Here is a 24,911-nt window from a genome sequence, read left to right as displayed (position 1 = left end):
CTCTTCCGCTCCTTTCCTTCTGATTTCAAAGGAGCAACCGGTACTCTTGAATATTGCCTAATTTTGATAATGGGTTGGACAAGGGAGAACAAGCTGCTGTTGGCCAGAAGAAAGCTGGACTTGGAAATTGAGATGAACTTGATGGGGGGCTGCATTCTCCCAGGTGGGGTGGAAAGATCCAGTTTGGGAGAATTCATTGGCTCACAACTGTTATGGATTTGCAAGTGGCAAATATGCATTTGCAAAACTATGATTTGTGGGCCAAATGTGAACCTTCCTGAGCTGGTTGGCTTAAAGAGAGGACTATATTTGGATTCCTCTCTTTATATATACAATTGTGGAGTTGGAATCAACCACATAATTCCTCTAGTCCAGCCCTCTGCATCACGCAGGAAAACCAAATCAACCATCCTCAAGAGGTGGCTGCCCAACGTCTTCTTAAAAGTCTCCAGAGATACAAAACCTGTAACTTCCATAGGTAGATTGTTCCACTGGAGTTTACTCTCAAGTTTTTCTTTATATTTAAATGAATTCTAGGTAGCTGCAATTTATACCCATCATTTCTGGGCCCCGTTTCTGTGCCCGTGTAAGAGTTCCTAACCGTCTCCTCTGTAGCTTCCTTTTATTTAACCAGACATGGCTATCATGTCTCACCTCCATCTGCTTTTCTCCAGACTTTCCTTCAGCCTGCTCTCATAAGCCATATCCCCAAGTCCATGTTCGTATTTGCTGACCTCCTCTGAACTTGCTCTAATCAGGCAATATCTGTCTGATTATCCATGCCTTGTTACAATCCACCTTGACTACTGCAACACACCCTATGTGGGGCTACCCTGGAAAAGTGCCTGGACATTGCAATTGCTGCAAAATGCCACAGCTAAGGTACCAAATCATGCAAGGTTACAGGGACCACATGACGCCTATACTGAAAGATCTGCACTGCCTATCAGGCATCATTTAAAGGAACGCTGTTGACTTCAAGCCCCTCAATAGCTTAAATCCTGATTATCTGACAGTACTAATTTTTTCCTGGCTGCTATAGGTTAAAACAAAGCAATTGTGCACACTATTTTAGACTCCAACTATTCCTGGCAGTACGTTTTACTCAGCGTTCACTGGCAATTGTGTTACCATCCCTAAAGAAAAGTTTCTCCCAAAGAATTCCCTCCGTAAAGCAAAACTCAACCTCAAAACATCTCAAGTTACCACCAGTAAATTTTTGTAACTTTGGGCCTCTAAAAAGAGCAGAAGTGTTCTTGTTTTTCTGTTGTTTACTTGTCTGTCAAAAGAAAATTGGACAAGAAAAGGAGCAGGGCGGGTGGGATTGATACTAAATGGTCAAAAGCTAAAGGTATGGAATGCCGGACTTTAAATAAAACTGGCCCAGCAGTTCTCAGAGTCAAAACAGGTGAAGTTCCATCAGATTTACACCCTTACTCTTCATCAAGCCTCATAAAGGGAGAATACCTGGGCATCAAATATGCTCTCGCACGACGTATACATTAAGCAAACATTCATAAATTTTGTGAGTGTAAGATTACCAGCAACAAAACACTGATCCAAGTCAACGTCTGTGCTTTGGGAACACTGCCTAATTTATTTCTGATTCAATCTGTGGATCGTCCTGAGCATGTTAAATGATGGAGTGATACATTCCCTCTTAAAATAACAGTTACATCTGTATTTAGACACACGAGCCTTGGCTGGGTTAGTTTGTTATTCATTTATGGTCCAGATTTGCAAGATAGGATTGATTTGTATTCCCCATGGAGCTGAAAATCGCAGCTGGTAAGAACATAACCAGCCTAAAGTAGCCGGTAAGAGCTTAAGAATAATCTCCTTTTACTGTAATATTATAAACTGATTTGGAGCAGCCATCATCCCATTTCAGAAGTGGTTTACTACTTGGATAGGCTGCAATTTAAAAACAAACTCAAAGTCTACTTTCGCTAAAATTTGTTCTGTGGGCATTGTCCAATATGTTTTGAATTGGAAGTGTTTCTGGAGAATTTTACAGGGTCTGCAATCAACTGATATCAGATTTCATTTGTTTTACCTAGAGTATACCTTGTGAAAAGACGAAACAGCCTGCAGAGGTTTAAGGCACCCAATTTGCCCAGTAAAATACCACTCCCTCTGGAAAAATCAGCCTAATTTTAAAGGTGAGTACTCTGAGCAGTTCAAGGCATACCTTTTTGCCTCCTAAAATACACAGCTAGTCCTCACTTAACAACCATTTGTTTAGTGACAGTTCGGACGTACAACGGTGCTGGTAAAACTGACTTACGACCAGTCCTCACACTTATGACCATCACAGCATCCCCAGAGTCATGTGATCACGGTTTGGGCGCTTGGCAACTGGTTCACATTTATGGCTGTCACAGTGTCCTGTGGTCACCTGATCACCATTTTCGACCTTCCTAGCTGGCTTCTGGCAAACAAAATCAATGGGGAACTGCGTGATTCGCTTAACAATCACATGGTTCGCCTCACACTTGCAGTGATTTGCTTAACAACTGCTGCAAAAAGGTCATAAAATTGGGTTAGATTTGCTTAATGACTTTGCTTAGCAACCAAAATTCTGGTCCCAGTTATGGTCATTAAGTGAGGACTGCCTATACTTACATCAATGTGTTGATGATATCTAATTATACATCTTGACCCCAGATTGACCAAGCAATGGTATCCAATTCCTGTCCCAGTGTCTGGAGGCTGTGCAGACCTGGATGGGGAGGAACAGATGTGGGCTCAACCTCTGACAAGATTTTGTTTGACCCCTCTGGTTCCAGGAACAGTTAGTCTTTAATGGAGTTGCACTTCTCCGTGTGAGACTGATGTGCAATCTGGGGGTCCTCTTGGATTTACAGCTCCTGCTCAAAGAGCAGATGGCAGCTGTGGCCATGATGACCTTTGCACACCTTATGCACCAGTTGCCCCCGTTCCTGGACCAGGAGGGCCCTCAGACCGTCACTCATGCTTTGTTCACCTCTCAACTGGATTACTGTAATGCAGTCTTTGTGGGGCTGCCCTTGAAGACCACTGTGAAGCTAAGCTGGTCCAGAATGCAGTGGTGCAGGCAGTGATGGGTATGTCGCAGTAAGCGCACGTTTTCCCGCTGCTTTGCTAGCTGCACTGGTTGCCAGTGACTTTCAGGTGCAATTCAAGGCATTGATTATTACTTATAAAGCTCTGCATGGCCTGGGGCCTGGCTATTTGTGGGACCGCCTGTCCCATGTTTCCACCCATCCAGTGAGACCAACTAGAGTGGGATGCTCCAGGTCCTGTTGATTAAGCCTCACCTTGTGGGACCCAGGAAGTGTGCCTTCTCCAATATAGCTCCTGCCTTACTGAATGATATCTCCCTGGACTGCCTGGTGGAAGTCAGTCCAAGATCTCCAAGAAGAATTCCCGCCCTATTTCTGCAGCCAACCGAGGAGGGGGGAAAGGATGAAGCCACAGCACTCCAGAAGTGCTGTAAAAGCACTCCACGTGCCAGCGTAGTGAAGGTGCTAGATTAGGAGTGGGGAAACCCAGGTCCTAGTCCCCCCCTCAGCTGTCAAAGTCTCCCCTGGAAGACTTTGGACCATCCTTCTAGTTCTCCATCCAGCCTGTGCAACAAGGTTATTGTTGCGGAGTCACTTGGAGCAGAGAGTGTTATGTGTATTGCTTTGAGCTCCTGAAGGAAAGGCAAAATATACATCAGAGAGAGAGAGAAGGTAGATAGATAGATAGATAGATAGATAGATAGATAGATAGATAGATAGATAGATAGATAGATGGATGGATGGATGGATGGATGGATGGATGGATGGATGGATGGATGGATGATAGATAGATGGATGGATGGATGGATGGATAGAAAGATAGTATTAGATGGGAAGAAGCAGAATAGAAAGTGGAAAAAACTGATCAAATAAGACATGGCATCCTTATACAGAACCTATCCTGTCAAGTAATTTTTTTTTTAATTGAAAACATTTCACACAATGTTTAAGAGTAAGGCCCTACAAAAGTGACACACAGAACAAGTGAAAAAGAAAGTACAATTACAAGTAATGGCATCAGAAATAGACATTTGGAAATCACACGATGTCTTTACCTCTGCTCTGCCAACACATGGAATCAGTCAAAGCTAACGCCAAAGAAAAACTCTTGAAGCTAATCTACAAGCCAGAAGTGGCGGAGCACGGAGTAGGTTGATCTGAGTCTGCACTGCAGCTTACTTGGTTTCTGTACCGTGGCAACCTTGTTCATTTTAATGATGACAGTTTTTAAGGGAACTCTCAGCACTGTCGAATTACATCAAGCACTAAGTGGAATCCTTGAATTATATCAAGCAATAAGCAGCAATACACGGCTATATTTTCTATGGTTAGGCTTTTGGGGAAATGAACAAGATTTTGTTTTTCAAAAATTTTGCACTTTTTATTCCACTAACTACCGAAGTCCCATAGCTTGTTACAGCAAAAACGTCAACCAAAATAAAAGCCAGAAAAATGTACATAGGTGCGTATGCATATACAAAATGATCAATGATTACAATCTCATTCAAAAATCTGTTACATTAAGGCTTTTACAAATGCTAAGAAGGCAACCAAGCAGAAGGTCCCTTCTGAAGAAACTGGGGTACCCACAGGGATGTCCGCAGGCGGGGCAGAAAGATGGTGGCTGTTAACTGTGTGGCCTTGCCCCCTTTTTAGGTGTGTTACACTGTTACACATAAGACACATATTAAAAAAGGGTGAGGCTTCAATTATATGGTTGCATTCACCATCCTGACCTTGTTGACCCTCCCTGTGGATGCCCTTGGGGAGCTACAGAGAGGGATTGACCTCAAGTTGCTGCAAAATGAACCTGGGTCAACTTTAGGAATGACCTCAGTGAATGGTGGTGCAGGCCAGGAGTGAGCATATAGTTCCTACCTTTAAAAATCACTGCAATGCCATTCTTTGCCACACCTCTGTAACGTGAAAAGCCCAGCCCTTGCAGGAGAAGCCTATGTGGAGATTCTTCCCTGCCCTGCAAGGGTAGTATTTGAGAACCAAGGCTAGGTGACTTGTTCTACATGAGAGAACCCAGGGGGAAGTAGCCCCTAATGGGTGTAGCAATGGTGGTTAGATATTACTGGGGCATTTTCCACAACATTTCCCCATTCACAAGGCCTGTTCACAAGACCCAGAGCACTCTACCTCTTCTCAAGATGTCACCGTGGGGATGTGGGTGTTGCCCAGCCTAATTCCTTCCCAGGTTATCCGGAAGTAAATCACATGCAAAGATCCTGCACTATGGCTCTACCCAGCTCACACCATCCCATCCCCAAAGTGAAGGAAGGAAGGAAATGGACTATGGACTTCCTCTGATTGATCTTGAGCTACCAACAGTGCAGAAGGAAGCTGTTTTCCAGCCAACTTCCAATCTTGAAACTCATGAACATCAGAAGAGGTCTCAGCTCGTAAAGAACTGATGTCACCTTACATTATCTATTGAGATCTTTATTTAATGTGATCCGAAGAGTTTCACATGGACCTGTTCCATACAACATTGATCTCACTGGGTAACCAATACTTCCACTGATACTCTTCAATCTACACATTCTTTTCAAGGTTACCTGCTGTTGGTGTGCCACTCGGCCATTAGATGGTTTCCTGGCTCTTCGTTTATACATTCTCTGAACTTTCAGCCCTTCAATAGATTCAGGATTCAATTAATTTTTTTCTAGCCATCACAACCGAAAATCCCTCCCTTACTTAAATTCAAATTATTGCATATTATTTAAGACAATTTTGTTCTAATGCTCCAGGCGCCCTCCTTCAATTACTTGATCATTATATATGTTTTACAAAAAGGCAAATGAAAAATGGTGAAGCTCATGGGTCAATATCTAACACATCATGATGGTTTATTTGACAATGATTAAGAGGAAAAATGTTTATCCCAAACAGATTGAAAGGAAGAAGGAAGTCCAACACAGTTTGGGAGAAGAAAAAAACTCCTAAGATTTTGTTGAAAAATTATGCAGCATAGCTAATAAGCTGTCCTAAAATTGATACTAAAGAATATATAAGTTCTTATGATATATTCTTTACAATCTGTTCTATTTAGAATATATATATGGACATGATGGACATTACTGCCAAACCAGTGGATATGGGGTGGCATTCCCTGTTATAAGATTAATTTCTAATGGTCTCATCTGCCTTAATGTGACCATCAGAAAATGCTTAAAAGCTATCAGACTTACATCTTTAATTAAATATGCTCCACTACCTCAGACCTGATTTGGCTCCCACAAACACTGCTCTATCTTTGTATTTTACACAAATCAAGTAATTATGTAGGAAAAAATAAAGTCCTGGTGAAGAAGCAAAGAACTGATTCATGCTGTACGTTTTCCTAGCAAAAAAATGCATGCAGACTTCTCCTTCTCCTTAATATAAATATGCTTGGTGATAGGCTCATGAAATGATATATAATTACTGCCACCTGCTTATGCCACCATATTCTGGTTTGCTCAGCAGATGGTGAATAATGGAACATAGGAGTACAGAATTCTTTATGTATCTCCTGTAAAAAAGGTACTTGGTTTGGTTTAGCTTTCACATGAAATTGGGTTGTTTAAAGAGGCCAAAGGATAGGGATGGGGATATGGCCCCCAAATTTCAGCAAACTAACATGGTTTTGATCAGTCTCCCTAAGCTGATAGCTACTAAGCTAACTCCTCAACGGATCTCTTTGCAGGCACTATTTTGTTGAAGAATCTACACTCATATAACCCTAAACTTTCCCCCTTACCACAAGAAAAAAAAAGTAGTGAATTAAATGGCCATATTGTACTTATTTGGAAATGGTATCTCACCTGACCACTTAATATAAACCTGATTCCTTCCTCAGGCTAGTGAGACATACTAACAAAATAAGCATGAAACAATAAGTTTGCAGCAGAGGAAACCAAAACTCCAGTGATTCCTTCCTATCCTCTTAACATCTGGAGCGTTCTCCCAAGACTACACCAGTTGTTCTCCATGGTAGGTTGTATCTATTGCCGAAAGGAATGGTCCAGCCTCCTCCTGTTTTCTCTGCAATGTTCTGTAATAAGAATGGGTCCAATCCGTCATGGGTTGGTAACATTTGTTATCTTGCTGACACTTCCTTTCATTTGCCAACACTTGTAGAGACAGGAACACTGAAGAGTGGACCATGTCACATCTTCCTCTATTCTGGAATGTTGCAGAAGAGAATGGGAGGAGAGGTGGAACATCTTTGGACACTGCTGGTCAATCTCCATTCTGACTGAACTTTTTCCATTAAGGCAGATGTACATGAAGCATGATTATGATGTCCCTCCAGTCTTCCGAAAAACGGATTCTCTGAATCCATTCCTAAACCTTAACTAGAAATAGAGACCCTGTGATTGTTTTCTCAAGCCTGATTTTTTACTGGTAAGTGAACTGATAGTAAGACACACCTTTGCTTTGTGATCCAGAAAGCTGGTTTTCCTTTCTCTTTGCCTTCTGCTCAGCTTCATCTACGCCAGCATTGCGCCCAGCTGCCTCAACTGCACCTTTGTTATTCTGGCTGTTCTGCATGACCCTCCACCGCTCTGCACCCACTCCTGCTTCACCTTTAAAGCTGGAGGTGACATTTCCCGGCTTTTGAGCACGGGGTTGACAAAGCTCTTCCACCAGAACGGAACTTGCAGTTTCAAAGCAAGTCAAAGTGCTGTTGTAATTGTAAATCAACCCTTCGTTCTTCTCTCCCACCAACTCTACATCATCATAAAGTTCAGGCGTAAAATAGATCCTGTCATCTTGAGCATCAGTTTCGACATCTACACCTGACCTGGAAAGTTCCACGTTTGCTCTCCTTGGAGAAGACACTACGTTCTCCAAGTCTTTATGTCCAGTGAATTGCCTTTCACGAGGATATTTCTCAGTCACCGAGCCGATCTTTGTTCTAGCAGAACTGCCAACCATTTCCCCATCTGGCACCCATCTAGGTGGTTGGTCTTCTTCATCCCACAGTATATTCTGCTGAGGTTCACATGCAACGGAGTGACTGCTTTTGTCCGCTGCCCTTTCTGACTGCCTGGTAGCCTTGAAGATGTCGTTCTTCTTTACTGCTGGCAGAGGTGTTGAAGTCAGCGTTTTACCGAAATACCTTTTTATGCTGCCAGCAGAGAACTGACCATTTGCTCTTCCTCTCCTGTTTTCAGCTGGTGAACCCATGGAACTGGAGTTGGTAGCACTGTTTTGTTTTATTGTCTGGTAAGATGACGGAGAATCTGGGGGAAGGGCCAATAATAAGGAATAGAGACATAAGAAGAGAATATAATTCTTGTCATTAGCACATATATCGGGACACACTGCTTGGTTTTTAGAATAATTGATTAAATAATAGATTTATATCCTGTCCTTCATTCAGGAGCTGGAGTCAGCATATAGAGTGCTCCTTTCTCCTATTCTTCCCCACAACAACTTTGTAAGATAGGTTGGGCTGAGACCTGAGTGATGGGCCCAAAGTCATCTTGGGAGCTTCTATGGCCCAAGGGAACTAGAACCTTGGTCTTCCCACTCCTAATCCAGCACCTTCTCCACTTCACCACACTGGCTCTTGGTCTAAGCGAGAGGAATGGGCTTGAAGTCACCCCATGAGTTTAAGTGGCTGAGGAGGAACCAGAACCTCCCTGCTCCTAGCCAGACACCTTCTTCACTGCATCACACTGGCTCTTGGGCTGAGAGAGAGGGATGGGCTCAAAGGCAGTGGCTGAGGGAGGACCAGAACCTGGGTTTCCCCCGCCTAGCTCAGCACCTTCACAATTACCTCATGTGGCCCTGGGCTCAGAGGAAGGAACTGGCCCAAAGTCCCCCAGGGAGCTTCTGTGGCTGAAGGGGGACTTGAATCTAGGTCTTCCCAGTGCTAGCTGAAAACCTTTTCCACCCCACCACCATCAGCTTTCACTACCACCTACATCAACAGTTCTCCAACTTTTTGTTTTGGGGGAGTCATATTTGACGTGAACTGAAAATAACTCTGGGAAATATACAGCTCTGTGGAGGCCCTCTCCTTGACTTGGACAGGGATTGGAAAGAAGCTGGTCTTTCTCTCACAGTATTTAAGATTTAGAACCAAATCTTGGTCCTGCTTCTCTCTTACAAACAGGTGTCTGCAGGGTAAGGCCCAAAAAGTGAAGATGGCGGCTGCAACTGTTCTACAGTTACACATTGGAAGGGATGCTCTCCCTTGGCCAATCTTGGCTGCCATTCCTTCCTTCCTCAGTAACCTCACCTTAGCTTTTCAACTCCTTCCCCCAGCAATACAAACATAAGAAACACCAGGCTTTCCCAGAACCAATAAGCTCAATTTGTAAGCAGGGCTATCTGCAGGGTATGGTCAAAAAAGTCAAGATGGTAGCTGTGACAATGCAATCTAAGTTCCACCTGTTTTTTATGGGTGCTGCACATAACAGGCAACAGAGAAGAAACAAGCAGAGGTCCATTTACATCGCTGCAGCCGCCATCTTCACTTTTTGGGCATTACCCTGCAGACACCTATTTGTAAGAGAGAAGCAGGACCAAGATTTGGTTCTAAGCTTAAATACAGTGAGAGAAAGACCAGCTTCTCTCCAATCCCTTTTATCCATCCAGCTCATGTTACAAGTTTTATACATATTAACGCCAACCTAAAGATCCTATGAAAAGAGCAGTCCTCGGATATCCCCAAGAATCCTTTTCTTCAAGAAAACGGAGCCACACGTAGCATGCAAAGAACTTGGATCACCTCAGTTGATAGGAAGGGCCCTGAACAGCAAGAGAACCCCATGCAATTCTTTCCCCACAGCTTCTGCAAGGTGTGTAGGGCTAGAGAACCAAGTCAGAAGTCTGTCCTCCTGGGTATAGGAATGCTACCCCGTGCCCGGCATTGCGTCAACATGGCATACAGCTTGTTCTTCTGCATTAGCAAAATCAAACAGCCCACTTGAGTGCCTTTCCATCCTCCGGAACTTAACTCCTGCCTTTGTAGACCGTTACTAGTTTTCAAGCAAGCAGATTGACATGCCGTAATATAACCTCCTATCATCAGTGTATATACAACTAAGTATGGGGAGGAACTGCTGCTGAACATTTTGTTAAGATGGGCTTAATCCCTTCTTTCCACTCAGGAACAAAGGGAGCCCTGTGTGTGGCCAAACACATCCCTGCACGCCCAGGGGTTGTTTTTTTGGACTTCCCCTTCCCTCGGCAGCTCTTCGCTCTCCACCAGGGACAGCTCAGGACAAGGCTTCAGAATGGCTCAGTGGGGCAAGAAAGCATCCAAAATTGAAGTGTCCTAGGAACCCCCTCCATGGCTTTTTGGTGGAGATGATTACAGCTCAGGAGGCTGTCCTTAGTTCAGCGGCAGACTACCTGCTTTGCCTGCAGAGGCCTTGGGGATCAAGGGATAGCAAAGGTTTTTGTCCCAGATGCTAGAAAGCTGATGCCTGACATAGCACACAACGCAGGGCCGGATGCACAAAGGGCCTGACTTGACTTGGGGCAAGGAAGCTTTCTCTTCCTCTTGGCAGGGAAGACAATGGTCAGATGCAGAGCAGGTGCTTTACAGGTAGGTGATTACTTAAAGGAGCAGGTGATAAGAAAGGAAAGAGACCCTTTGAGAGCTCAGATCCTGGATTCCTGCACCATTCACCGCCGATCATGGGCTAGTAAGGCAGCACCTCACAACACCCTGAATGACATAATGTGTGTATACCTCTCTTTCATATTTTCTATTTATGTATCTGAAATCATCTGATTTTTTTCTCTTTCTTTAAGATTGAGATGATCCATCGATCCATCATCATCTATCTGATTTGAACTGATTTGATCTATCTATCCATCTACAATCCTATATTTATCTGTAATTATCTATCTCAGATCACCTACCTATGAACTTTTCTAAGACAGGGCTTCTCAACCAGGGTTCCGTGGAAGCCTCGGGTTCTGTGAGAGGTCCCTAGGAGTTCCCCAGGAGATCACCATTTATTTTAAAAAATATTGCAAATTCAGGCAACTTCACCTTAAAGAGGTAAGTTTCATTCTTTATTTTCAGCTTAAAAACACTGTTAATGCATACATACAGGCCTACCCATGAAACAAATATAATAATTTGGTAACTGCTGGCCTATATTTGAGCCTGGATGTGCAGGGCTGGAAAATATTTCAAGGGTTCCTCCAGGGTCAAAAGCTTGAGAAAGGCTGCTCTAAGAACTGAGATAATCCATCTATCCATCATCCATTGATCCATCCATCCAGTTGCGTTTCCTTTCCTTGCTACCCACACACAATCACCCTGGGGTAGAGTATCAGACTGATAGGTAAAGGAAGCTGCTTACTGGAACTGTACAAAGCTGTGGATTCAAAGGAAAAAAGGTGCTTTAGAGAGCCCATGAGTGTACATACAGCCCCCTTCTATCTAACTCCTGAAATCCAACATGTATTTTCTTGGGATTGCACTGCAGCTATGGAAGGCAGCTGTACAATCCCAGGAACAGATGCTGCTACTTGAAGGAGTTGTAGAGGGGCCATGTGAGTGCCTATACATGCTTCAAAGCGCCCTTCTGTCCTCAAATCTGCCCAGCCACACCCAGTGCGATAGAAAAAAAAGAAACTCACTATTTCTTCTTCTCTCTCTCTCTCCTCCCTCCCTCCCTCCCTCCCAACTCACCCACTCCTACCTACCTACCATACTCAGATTGCCATTATCTCATAAGATTTCAGTTTTCTTGCATGAGATCTTATACTAATTCTGACAAGATTTCAGACAAAAAAGTTCCAACACTCTTGTATAAGATTGCGTGAGATGACAAGACTGCCCAAGATCTCCAAGGTGAGATCACCGCAATCTTATGAGACTTGACCATCTTATACAGTTTTAGCCACTATTTTTTTATTCTCAGGTGCATGGTTCCTGATTGGAATGAAACAGCTCCTCGTGTTCTTTGGATGTTGGTCATACCCAAACTGCTGTCCAGAAATAAGGAGAACAGCTAAAGTATTTGTTTCTTTTAAATCTTAGGAAGATTAACTTTTTCTCTGAAAAGAGAACCTATGACTGACCGAATACAGCTGGATGAATTGCAATGCTGTCTGCAGCACAACATGTTTCCAGGGCTGAATCTTGCACTTCCCTTTCAGGAGGAACGCTTGGTGATAGAGAAAGAGGTCCCTCCAGAAGATAAAGTGATGACGGAGTCTTCGAACGTGTAGATATGAGCAGAGATCTGTCGTTATCCTGAAGTGCAGCACCAGTGCCATTCTGGTTCATTTTAGCAAATGTATCTAAGGAGCCAAGGGCACAATCAAAGTCTTCATAGTGCCGAATCTGCTGGCGAATCCATTTTGACAATCCTTGGGAAACGTCAATGAATTGGAGATGAATTATTACATTATTACTAGAGAGACGCCAGCCTCAGCTGGTGCCCTTCAAAAGATGTGGAATTAAACATCCTAAATTCTTCCCCACCCCACTGGCCACAGATTATGGGAACAGAGGTCTAATGCCCTTTTGGAAGACAGCCAAGACAAGGATGCAACTCCTTACTAGGATCACGAAACAAAACTCACTAGAACCAAGTAAGTTGGTTACAATTTTGCGATAAAGATTATGTCTCTAAAACAAGTTTTTCTGAATTTTCAGTCCAAGTTATATGATTTCATAGACAGGAGAAGGCTGTAGATAGCCCAGGGATTCAATTCTAATCTTTTAAATGCATCATTGTTATGTCTCCCTCGTGGGCCGAGTCGCTTGGCAAATTCTTTATTTACCATGTACACTTCCCCTCTCCCTTCTCTCAGGCCAGTGGGAAGAGAGGTTTTGGAAACACTTTCCCTGTTCTTATGGTCCTCAGCTGCTCACTCAAGGACACGTGTGAAAATTAAAGGGCTCTGCCGATGTGCAACTGGGCCGTTTGTTCCCATTCCAAGGCAAGATATAGGCAGCTGGGAAGAAGTGTCTCAGAGATGTGACGGAAAGAGAGGTAGGCCAAGAAGGCCTGCCACAGAAGTGGGGAGAAAGCAGAGACTTTGTCTGCCCCTTGAAGATCAACAACGGATAGTCTTTCAACCTTGGTCAATGCCAAGAGCTGAACTTTCGTGACAAACTTTTGAATTAAGAAAAGAATAAACCACTATTCCTATGAAAGACATTAACGGTACTTTTTTGCTGGTCTATTATGTGTACGTGCAGGTTTATTCTGAAAGTTAAGCTTCTCTTCTGACAATCTGCCAGGACAGCAGGCTCAAATAAAAACATAAATAAGAGAACACTCAATCACACAAAAATTTAGTGTGAAAATTATGTGGGATAAATGTCCTCGTGTATATTGTTTGGGTGCGCATACATGTATGTACAAGGGAAATGGGAGAGGAGGGGAATGTGAGACATCCCACATGTTGGATTACAATGCCCATTCTTCCTGGCCATTGGCCACCCTGGATGAGTTACTTGGAGTTGAAGATCAGCAATACTGGGAGGGCTACATGTTCTCTGCACTGTGAAACAGGCACCAGCAAGTGATACCTTTAAAGCTTCTTAGATTTCCTTTTGGATGTAATTAATTCATAAATATTTACCACCTTCTCTGATTTGGTGTGCCTAGTTTCAACAAGAAAGATGCTAGGAAAAAAAGTACTATTATACCAAATTGGGGAAAAAAAACACCCACTATTTATTGCATCTAAAATTACTGTGAAAGATTTTAATGAGAGTCAATGTCATTCTCTCATCTTACTCCCTTCAGTGATGTGATTAAAACAGTTCACATGGTGGAAGCTGAGCACCACCTACTGTCAAGACGAGGGCAGTGCTGGCCTTGTCAATTCCATAAAACTGCTTAGGAAGGTTAAAGGAAGAATCAAGAGTTTCCTTCACTTTCACAGCCTATTTTTTTTTAAAATCATTTTCTTTGACTAGCCAGTTGTGAGGATGGAGTGACTTATCAGCCAGGATTACCAAATGCACAGTAAAAAGGGCATCTGCTAAACAGCAGAACAATAGTAGTCAAAGGGCATCTTTGGAGGTAGGGGTGGTGATAAAAAAAATGTCAAGATGGCAACACTTTAAAAATGGGGGCAGGGCTTTTATCACGTGGCTGTGGTTACCATCTTGACTTTTCTGCCACACCCCTTGGGAATATCCCTGCTGGAAACCCTGAAAATTGAATTAGGGCCAGAGCATGCTAGTCCATGCCCTGCCAACATGGATCCCTCAAGTAATCAGATACCTTACCAGTTATGTATTTATTTGGGTTCCTTCCAAAACGGTTGTCAACTAAAATAAGTGCTCCCCAATCACTTCGATGGCGAATGCATCTAGAACAGAAGAAAGCATCAGCCAAAAAAAAAAATCTGCTTTTAAGAGAACCTGACACTGGCCTCAGATACCATCAATCTCCAGACCTCAACTCCATATCAAGGTGCTCAAAATCTGCCATCCGTAAGTTTGAGTCTGCCAGGTGTGAAATTCACAGCCAGGTGAGACCATTCATACAACCCTTGACCTATTTTTAAAGAATCACATGGCTTCCCTACACTGCTGATATTAACTCAGCCATGATTTTTATTCTTCCCACTCCAATAAACTTATTTATTTATGTATTACTTGCCACAGTCTCAAGACTCTTGATGGTTTACAGTAATAAATATAATATATAAATATATTTGTATATTCTATTTTATTGTGTGGTTGTTGTTTTAACTGATTATTTGTAAACTGCCCAGAGTCCCCCAATGGGAGGAGATGGGCGGGGACAAATTGAATGAATGAATGAATGAATACATAAATAAATAAAACACAGGAAATAAACCAGTCTTGGTGAAAAATGAAACTATTACATTATGAAATCATAGCGTCCAAAGACCATGGCACAATCATCCATCCCAGGCATCAAGCATCACTGCAGGCCCTCCCAAACAGCTCAGTTTCTGGAAGGCCTAGAATCCTAGAGGCCAACCTCACTTTCAGCTTGAGATTATTGCAAAATAGAAGTGTTGGAAAGGATCGCCTATAAGCCTACAGAGTTTGTACCTTGAGGAACCTGGGAAATACCAGCAGCTTCTCCCATCAGGCAAGTCAATCTTTCTCAAGTTGGGCAGGCCAATCCTGCTTGGAGAAAGCTGTCCTGAAGATGCTTCAGTGCCAAACCAGACAGGGCTTTATAGGTAATGACCAGCACCTCAGATTGCATCCAGAAGCTAATTGGAAGCCAGTCTAGAGCTCAGAGTACAGATGTTATATATTAATGGCAGCAAGGGCCAGCCAATGAGCAGGCTGCTGCATTCTGGACAAATGGAAACTTCTGCATGGTCTTCAAGGACAGTCCTATCAAGACTGCATTGTAGCAGAGCAGCCATGTGGTGATGAGGGCATGAGTTACTGTTGCAATACCCTCCTGGCCCAGACAGGGCCACAGCTGGCACATGAGCCAAAGTTGAGGGAAGGCCCTCCAGCTATGCCTTCCACTTGCCCATGAAGCACTAGCTGTGAATCCAAGAAGAACCCCAACTCATGGACCTGCTCTTTCAAGGGCATAGCCAGCCCCTTAAGAGGAACACAAATAGGACTGCAGGCCAGGCTTGCTCCACACTAGGCATTTGGGAACACAATGCCCATGTTGCAACAGTGATTTGACCAGGCTTTGGGTTTCAATTTATAAAACCTGCCCTCAGACACAGTGCAACTCCCAATTCTCCAACCAGGATGTCCGAAGGCATAATTTATTGGACGTCCTCATGCCACCTGCTATGTGAAGAAGCAACTCCCAGCGTCGAAATCTTCTCTGCTGAGACTAAAGCCGATAATAAAGCCCCCTCCAGGACGTTCTGCAGGTGGCATTGCTGGGGAAAACCCTGCCAGCGGGGAAGGAGCAGTAACAACCAACAGAAGAAAAGCCAAGGAGAAGATGCCTTCTGCTGGCTTCATTTTTCTGCTGTTTTAGTAAGTGGCACACAGGTAGTCCTCGACTTACGACCACAATTGAGACTGGAATTTCCATCGCAAGTCATTGTAGTCATAAGTCAAGTCACCACGTGACCAGACCTGATTTTATGACCATTTTTATGGTGGTCGTTAAGCAAATCCAGCTTCCCCAATGGGTTTTTTTTTCCCCAGAAAAAGGCAAAAAATGTCACAAAATGTGATCGAGTGACCTTTGGACGCTGCGATTGGTTGTAAATGTGAGCCAGTTGCCAAACGCCCAAAATGTGATCATGTGACCGCCGGGGTGGGGTGCAACATTCTGCAATGCTTGGAAGTGTTTTACAGGCAGTAAAGCACCCATTCCGAGGCCATTGTAACTTTGGATCGCTGTTAAACAAACGGCCGTAAGTCAAGGACTGCTTGTGTTAAATGTGTTAGACTCAGTAGAGGCATGTCCCCCCCTGTCAAATCAAGCAATGCTGCGAGATTGCATGGGAAAGCTGTCAAACGCTGTGCAACGTTGCCTGTTAATTCTTGCGTTTTCCAACTCACCACCTCTCCTTCCTCTCGCAGGGATATAGGAGGCCGCCTTATTTTGCTGTCTACCCCACAATTCTTTGGTTCTAGATTTCAGAGGTCCCAAATATAAGAAGTTGCTTTTAAGCGAATCAGATTATTGGTTTATTTGGCTTAGTGTGGTCTGCTGTGACTGATAGAAACCCTTTAGTTCTTGAACAGAGAAGGGCCTTTTTAACTGGAGATATCAGAAACTCACATGGAGACTTTCTCCTTGCAGATCATCTGCTGTATCAGTAAACCAAGGTTGCCCCCCAAAGGGAACACTGCCTGGCCTTGTTTCCTAAGGCAGCAAGCGTGTGCCCTCCTTTACAAAACAGCGCATAACGGAAACGATATTGAGATGCCGATGCCTCGCTATTAAGGTATTTTTTAGAAGCCCCCTATAACAGTCTATTCCAGAAAAGCATCCATGAAGACTGAAAAGAAGTTTGCCCATTGATAGGATTACCAAAGAGAAGCATGGCTGCTTCCTTTGTTAAATAAGTATCTTGAGAAGTTACATCTTCTGCATTTTTAAAAAAGCAGTTTTGATGGATCAGCTCAATACTCGTGTTAGCACTGATTCTTAGTGACTGCATAGACAGACCTCCACGTGGATCTGCCCCCAACCTGGCTCTTCAAGTTTTCCAACAGCACGCCCATTGCTACTGCAGCTGAGTCCACCCACTTAGCTGCTGGCCGTCCTCTTCTTCTCTTTCCTTCCACCTTTCTCAGCATTATGGGCTTCTCACATAATACGTCCAAAATCTGATCTGAGTCTGATCGTGTGTGCCTCAGGTGAGAACTCTGGATTGATTTGTTCGATGATCCATTTGCTTGATTTTTTTTTTTTTTTTGGCTACCCATGGTGTTTCCAGGAACCTTCTCCACACCACAGTCCAAAAGCATCAATATTCTTTCTTTGAAATCCAACTTCCACTTCCCTAGAGTGCGACAGGAGAAACCACTGCCTGCATGATTCTGACTTTTGTAGGCAGAGACACAGGGCACCTGAATCGTTTTTCCAAGGCCCTCATTGCGACCCACCAAGGGCTAATATCTTCACTGCTGGTTCTTTTACTGTTGATCGTTGGTTCTAAAAGGCAGAAACTATCCACAAACCATTTCACATACTATATATTCCCATATAGTCTCTAAGAGCCGAAATAGCTTACATTGCCTGCTCTTTGAAGTTAGCTAAGGTAGACACCCTTGAGTTGGACCTGACTCCTGGTAACTGTAGGAAGAAAAGGTCTGCCATTTTGACCTATCTCCAGTGGTAAACCACAGCTCTTCCAAAGACCTTTACTAATCCCTTGGATCTGATCCATCCACCTTATCTATTAGCTTCATTTTCCTCTACTTCCCTGCGTCTTTCTGCTTTCTGATTATCATGTCAAAGGAGCAGCCAACCTTTATTTGGTCCAGGACAGATGCATCCAGAAGACCCCATTCCATCAAAACGGGTGAAATGTATGTTGTGACGTCACAACTCCAACCCTCCCCCAACGTATGTGCGCGTGATGTCACGATGCAAGTACAAAAGAGGCAGAGTTGGCATAGCAGCGTGTATTCTGTCATTTGTTTTCCCTTTCCCCTATTCTCTAAAAGCCGAAAGTCCAGAACTGATTGCTTGGTTTTTGGTACGCTTAGCAACAATCCCCAAATCCATCACTCAAGGGGATCTGTTTTGTTGCTCTTGCTCTTTCTCAATGTCCGACTTTCAAAGCCATACCTCATCACCGAAAAAAAAAAGCCACTTTAACCCTTCTGATCCTTGTTGTCACAGAAATATCCTTATTCTTCCTGATATTGTCTAAGCTGGTCATTGCCTTCCTCCTTGGGATTATTCTCCTCTTTACTTCTCCAGCACTGCCCAACCTTATCTATGAGAAAACAAAACCGTGTGCTGTCTTCATTTCTTCACTGACAATTGTGAACTCGCTATGTTGTCAGGGCAGCCTTGCTTCAGGTAAAACGCGGACTCACTTAAAGGGTTCAAGGATCTCCGGGTTTATTGAGGCGGAATGCATGCGGAGAAAAAAGACGGGAATGCGGGTGTGGTATCGGGGTCTCCCGTTTATACCCCGGTGGCGGACCTTGTCCCCCTCCACCCCCTATTGTCCCCCGAGCCAGGTCCGGATGGGTGATTAGCGTTGCTATGGGTCCGACGATGGGCGATTCGGGCGATCTCCGACGTTCCCCTTTGTCTCCTTGCCTTCGTCCCCCGGGGTAATGGGCGGGAGTTCCCCCAATCTGTTAATGGTTTCCAGACCCTGTCCGGGGTGCGCTTCTATTGTCCTGATGATTTATTTATGGGTTTGGGTGCTTAAGGGATGATGTGTGTGTTTAAAGGATGATGGTTCTCCCTTCCTCTTTCCTGATGGGCATGTTCCCCGTTGTGATGCACTTACGCCTTGCAACGGGGAACACGACATATGTGCTCGTTGACGTAACCGTTGTCTACTTCATATTTAACACTAACCCAGCTTCTTTATGTTCCATGTACAGTATACTCTAAGTACTATTTCCATGAGTCCTCTAAGTCTTTCAGCTGATGAAGTGGTTTCATCTGCATATCTCATGTTTGTGAGTGCTTTGGTCTCCAATGTGATCCCCAGTTCCATCTCTTCTTGCTGTTCATATATAATATGTTCCTCTGTCCTTTCCACACTGCTGTTACACGCTATCTGTCCTCTTCCTACGTGGTGTCTCATTGGTGGTCTTTCCTCTGTGGCCCATCAAATTACGTAAAAGTGGCAGGGGGATTGGGCCAAGACAAACCCTAACGGTTACCAATCCGAACAGCAGACTCAGGGTTATGACAGGTAGCATGGCTTAAAATAACAACTGCAATACCAACCCTCTAACAAGTGCCTCTGTGTGATTTGCCATCTCCTTCTCTCTTTTTCCCCAAATGGCTTCTCTAGAAGAGAATGGCACCTCCTCCCCATCACCCAGCTGATGACTGACCAGCAGGGAAAAACAAACAAAGGTCTCTGGCATGGATCGGTGGCTTTCCCACATATGTGAGTCAGCATCTAAGAGGGTCTTGATTTCAAATGTTAGAATCAAAGGTCTAAATGGATAGCAGCGTTCGCTTTACAGGAGTGGTCAGCAGACACTTTGAGGATGCGGCTTTAAAGGAATCAATTAGTTCCGCTTACCTGCCAAGGGCTTGGTTGAGAGCTCTGTAGGCCTGGATTTCATACCACTGGCTTCCTGGCAAAAGGCCCCTTGCTTTTGAGTGTTGATCGTTGTATTTCCTCTTCAGCTCCACCTGGAGAAATCAGCATCACAGTGACATTCTTAGCAAAAGAGTAATTGTAACAGAATTCACTTTTTCAACAATATTCGAAACAGAAGAATGGCAACCCACCTCCCCAATTGCAATCCTTGTTTGGACGAAATTAATTTAGAAACTGAATGATAGAAGCCTTCAATTACCCTAAGGATAACAGAAGCTTGTATTGGGCCTCTCCAACCACTGGCCTCTAGAAGTGTTGCACAACTACTGTCAGAAATCCTAACCAGACTTATTCTTTATACATAGGATGTTAGAAAGGCATTTGGGTATTGGAAAACCTGCATGCGGGCCTATAAAAAAGAATTTAAATAGACTTAAGTCTTAAATTCTTTGAGAAACAGTTCCAATCAGATTGGTTTTCAGTTGGTTAATACTCTATGTAGTTCATGCTCAACTTTTTACCTCCTCATCTTCCCATTCATTCATTCATTCATTCATCACATTTATATAGCCACCCATCTCACACAGATGACTCCAGGCAGGGTACAATAAAAACAAACCATAAAAACAGACATTAAAACTTATAATAAAAACATTAACATTCGTTAAAAAGACTAGGAGAGAGCATCTTAATATTATGTGCAACGTAGCCATCTCATGAGTTCTCCATTTCCATGAGATCCCCACACCTGCTGACACAGCAGAAAGGATGGCAGGGATGGGGCCAGTCTCACCTCGGGGGCAGGGGGGAACCATCCAAACAATTTTGCCCCCCCCCCCCGCCTCCTGAGAACCAACATTCACCTTACAGCGTGATCAGGGATTTGCCTAAAGATCTCAGCAACCTCTTGGCCAAAGACGGATAGCTAATATAATCCGAACGCTGCCTTCCCAAGAGCAAGAAAGCCCAAGGTCCCTATCCGTCAGCAGTGGATAAATGCTCCAGCTGATAAGCCCACTTTTGAGCCAAGTTTGTCAAGCCCACGTGAACTTCTCAAGGAAGATGGAATCCAGTTGCATTTCCTTTCTCTTGCTACCCACGTACAACTGCCCTAGGCCCCTGGCATCAAATTGATAGGTGGAGAAGGCTGTTTACTGGAGCTGAACAAAGCTGTGGATTCAAAGGAAAAAAGGTGATTGGAGGGCCCAGGAGTGCACATACAGCCCCCTTCTATCCAGCTCCTGAAATCCAACATGTGCTTTCTTGGGACTGCACTGCAGCTATGGAGGGCAGCTGTACAATCCCAGGAACAGACACCACTGTTTCGAGGAGTGGCAGAGAGGTGCCATGTGAGCGCTTACACATGCTTCAAAGCACCTTCCTGCCTTCAAATCTGACCAGCCAAGCCTAGCCCTACTCTTCAACCCAGCAATCAGTTGCCAAGACTAGCTATAGCTATGAAACTGACATTGGAGGCTAAGCGTCCCCAGGATTTTGACAGCCCCTATGTGACAAAACTCTCCTGAAAAAGAAAAAAAAACACCTCAAGATGTTTCCTTCCTTCCTTCCTTCCTTCCTTCCTTCCTTCCTTCCTTCCTTCCATCCATCCATCCATCCATCCATCCATCCATCCATCCATCCATCCATCCATATTTCAAGAGCCATTTTGGTGTGGTGGTTAAAGACACTGGGCTAGAAACCAGGAGACCGTGAGTTCCAATCCCCCCTTAGGCATGAAGCCAACCGGGTGACTTTGGGCCAGTCGTTCTCTCTCCACCCCAGGAAGAAGGCAAGGGCAAACCACTTCCCAAAATGGTGCCAAGAAAACTTCAGGGACTGGTCCAGACCGTCTCCAGGAGTCAAGACTGACTAAAAGGCACACACACACAAACTATACTTTACTACTCCGAAGGCAAGAGGGGACTGGAATACACACAAATCTCTCCTGTTTTATTAGCTGAGAGTAACCCACTCTTTTACTATTGAGTGAGGGACTTTTTATAAGCCCACCATTAGTCCAAAATATGTTTTGAATACACCCTGTGTCCACTGACCACTGGTAGGACAGGTGCATGTGTCAAGTGAGCAGGGCACATAAGCTCTATTGCCTTCTTCCCACCCCCTCTGTGCACAGGCTAAGATGCAATGGAACTTATTCTTTGATTTCTGCTGAGAACGAAACTGGGATTTTTCAAGAACTGGAATTTTCCATTTTAGCAGCAAGTGGCAAGGAAGAGGTTGGGACAAGACAGAGCACAACAAATGATAATTTAGAAAAGCGGTGGAGGTCTGCTATTTTACTCTGCAAACCTGTTGTTTTGAAAGGGAAGGCATCAAGCTACACAAAGGAAAGTTAATTTCACTGCTCTTTTATTCTGTATTAACCTTTTAAACTGACAACTGAAAGGACATGCTTCAGGAGAGAACATAGCAGGCTTCTAACAGCTTCTGACAGGTAACTTTCAACTCTCATTTAGGTAAAAGATTCTTTTCTTTTCATGTTATTTTATGTGCCTGTGCCCTTTAAAACAACCTGTCAAATTCACAAATTCAAACTTCACAGGCAGAAAATAAATTTAGTTTGATCTCATAGATCTAATATTTGTTTCTGTCACTCAGAATTTATCCACTTGGGCAAAAGGTTTTACCCAACTATGTTTAAAGTTTGTGGAGTGAACCTTATCTAGAATAGACCCAGAAGAGATGGCAAACAACTTCAATTACAAGAATCTGCAAATCTTTCTTTTTGATTATCAGTAATGCATTGCTGCAACAATATATCCAGATACATGTAACCAGCTATACGAAGAGAAATCTATACTGTACCATCCGGGTAAGGATGGCATGGCATGGCACAGTGACTCAGCAAAGGACTGAAAGAAGTTGTTGATTTGGCTGAGATTAAGGTATCATATATGAGAGCCAGTATGATGTAGTGGTTAAGGCATCAGGCTAGAAACCAGGAGACCGTGAGTTCTAGTCCTGCCTTGGGCACAAAGCCAGCTGGGGGACCTTGGGCCAGTCACTCCCTCTCAGCCCTAGGAAGGAGGCAATGGCAAACAATTTCCGAAAAACCTTGCCAAGAAAACTGCAGGGACTGGTTCAGGCAGTCTGTGAGGATTAGACACGATCGAACAGATAGAAAAAAAAAAAGACATCATAGGGCTAGGCTCAGGGCAGAAATATAGGTAAGCAAACAGACCAAAAGGAAATGTAGAAAAATAAGGGCAAGGATAAAAAGTGTGCAGAGTTCATGATGAGAAAGATGAGCTGCAAGAAATGACTGGAAAGGGTGGGGGATAGTAGAAAGGGAAAGATACAATTGAGGCAATAAGATCTAATTAGAAAAGATGTTTTGGAGAGACCCACAGCAGCTTGAACAGCTTTGTTACTATAAAAAAGAATTATCTGTTTTCTGCTGCCTTCTTACCCAGGGACTTGTGCAGTTTGCAAAATATAGATTCAGTTTGATTTGAATAGCTGAATTAGGTGTGTCCCGAAATGGGGAACCAAAACGTATTTGCTCTCTACTTCTCAGCAAGTGTTTACCATTTCTGTAGACCAGTGTTTCTCAACCTTGGCAACTTTAAGATGCGTGGACTTCAACTCCCAGAATTCCCCAGCCAGCATGGCTGGCTGGGGAATTCTGGGAGTTGAAGTCCACGCATCTTAAAGTTGCCAAGGTTGAGAAACACTGCTATGGACACTTTGAACCCCGTTAAGGTTGAGCAAGGCCAATCTGCTGCTCAAAGCCCTGGAGCAGCCATATTCTTTGAAGGCATTTCAGGGCTTCCCCTAGCAGAAGGCCTCTTGTCTCAGAGGGTGGACCTTGGTGGCACCGGGCTGTGGGACCGGAAGAGCACTTAGGCCACTTTGCCAAATGCCCCTTCTGTGGGCTTTTCACAATTGTACTTGATAGGTGCCAAGCTGGCTTTCTGCAGACTGTTCCCCCCAAACCGCAGTAAGAGAACTCACAGAGGTTCACAAAGAAAGAGGGAGCAGGTTGAAACATTATTAAGGAAAAGCAGATGAGTGTCTCAGGGCCAGGCTTACTGGGGAAAATAGGGTATTAGCCCTTCTGTTTCTAGAAAAGGGGGTTCAAAGAACTCCCAGGGACCCCACCTTCATGAATTCACATATAAATGAGAGTGGGAATTTTGCTTATTCGGTTTCTAGGATTCTGCAGCCTAACCCCTTATTTTTTATTTTTGATCCGTTCAATCGGGTCCGATGCTCGGAGACTCCTTGGACAAGTCCCTGAAGTTTTCTTGGCAAGGTTTTTCGGAAGTGGTTTGCCATTGCCCTGGGGTTTCCTGGTGGCTCCCCATCCAAATGCCAATCAGATTTGTGTCAAAAGGGCAGCGCCATCGTCTTCCCATGGCCAATCAGTTAAAGCGATTGTTCAAAGAGTAGCTGCTGCTGGCAGGCAGGGGCCAAGAGCTACGAATTCTTCTGGAATGGCTGTAAGGTGGAAAGTGGGGGCCATAACCCCTTTTTCCAGCATGCAATTCTTCTGAACCAAGGTAAGACATTATTCTTAAGTTAAGTAACCAGGGACGCGGTGGCGCTGCGGGTTAAACCGCTGAGCTGTCGATCGGAAGGTCGGCGGTTCGAAACCGCGCGGCGGGGTGAGCTCCCGTTGCTCGTCCCAGCTTCTGCACACCAAGCAGTTCGAAAACATGCAAATGTGAGTAGATTAATTGGTACCGCTTCGGCGGGAAGGTAACGGCGTTCCGTGAGTCATGCTGGCCACATGACCCGGAAGTGTCCTATGGACAACGCCGGCTCCAAGGCTTTGAAACGGAGATGAGCACCGCCCCCTAGAGTCGGACACGACTGGACTTTACGTCAAGGGAAACCTTTACCTTTACTAAGTAACTGAAATGCACGGCTTACGTATTCCTAGAGCTTCACAAGGGGAGTGGGGATGAAATCAAAAGTTTCCATCCCCGCCAACCATCTCCCTGCTCCACTTATTATTTATCTTCCCTGCCTTCTGTCCCATTGGGCACCTATAAACTGCCATAGTTGATGGTCTTAAGATCCTCAGCGCCTTCAACAATGGCAGAGCTTCTATGTACTGGAAAAGTTCTTAAAAATTTCAGGGAGATTAAGAGATGTATCTGCCTTGAAGGTAGCCCACGTTGAACTGTAGAGCCCAGTCAGACACCTGGAGATGGCCACAGGAAATGTTTTACCACATTTTGTGTTATG

General features: G+C 44.2%; 1 protein-coding gene and 1 long non-coding RNA gene across 2 annotated transcripts in view; one reads left to right on the top strand and one right to left on the bottom strand.

Moving 5' to 3' along the window:
* Positions 1 to 24,911, top strand: part of LOC134492363 (uncharacterized) — a 227,729-nt gene that overhangs the window by 186,691 nt on the left and 16,127 nt on the right. The gene's annotated exons all lie outside the window — the stretch shown is intronic.
* The window catches only part of BRIP1 (BRCA1 interacting helicase 1), a 115,977-nt gene continuing 96,948 nt past the window's right edge, over positions 5,883 to 24,911 (bottom strand). The window contains exons 16-19 of the mRNA XM_063296349.1: positions 19,677 to 19,789; positions 14,263 to 14,345; positions 12,093 to 12,383; positions 5,883 to 8,281 (exon numbers count right to left, since the gene is read on the bottom strand). Of these exons, the coding sequence (XP_063152419.1) occupies positions 7,434 to 8,281; positions 12,093 to 12,383; positions 14,263 to 14,345; positions 19,677 to 19,789 (1,335 nt within the window). The 3' untranslated portion in view covers positions 5,883 to 7,433. The remainder of the gene's footprint in view (positions 8,282 to 12,092; positions 12,384 to 14,262; positions 14,346 to 19,676; positions 19,790 to 24,911) is intronic.

The sequence above is a fragment of the Candoia aspera genome, chromosome 1 (genome assembly GCF_035149785.1).
Source record: "Candoia aspera isolate rCanAsp1 chromosome 1, rCanAsp1.hap2, whole genome shotgun sequence".
NCBI lineage: Eukaryota > Metazoa > Chordata > Lepidosauria > Squamata > Boidae > Candoia > Candoia aspera.
The sequence above is the reverse complement of the archived record's forward strand: the minus strand, read 5'-3'. Positions and strand labels throughout refer to the sequence as shown.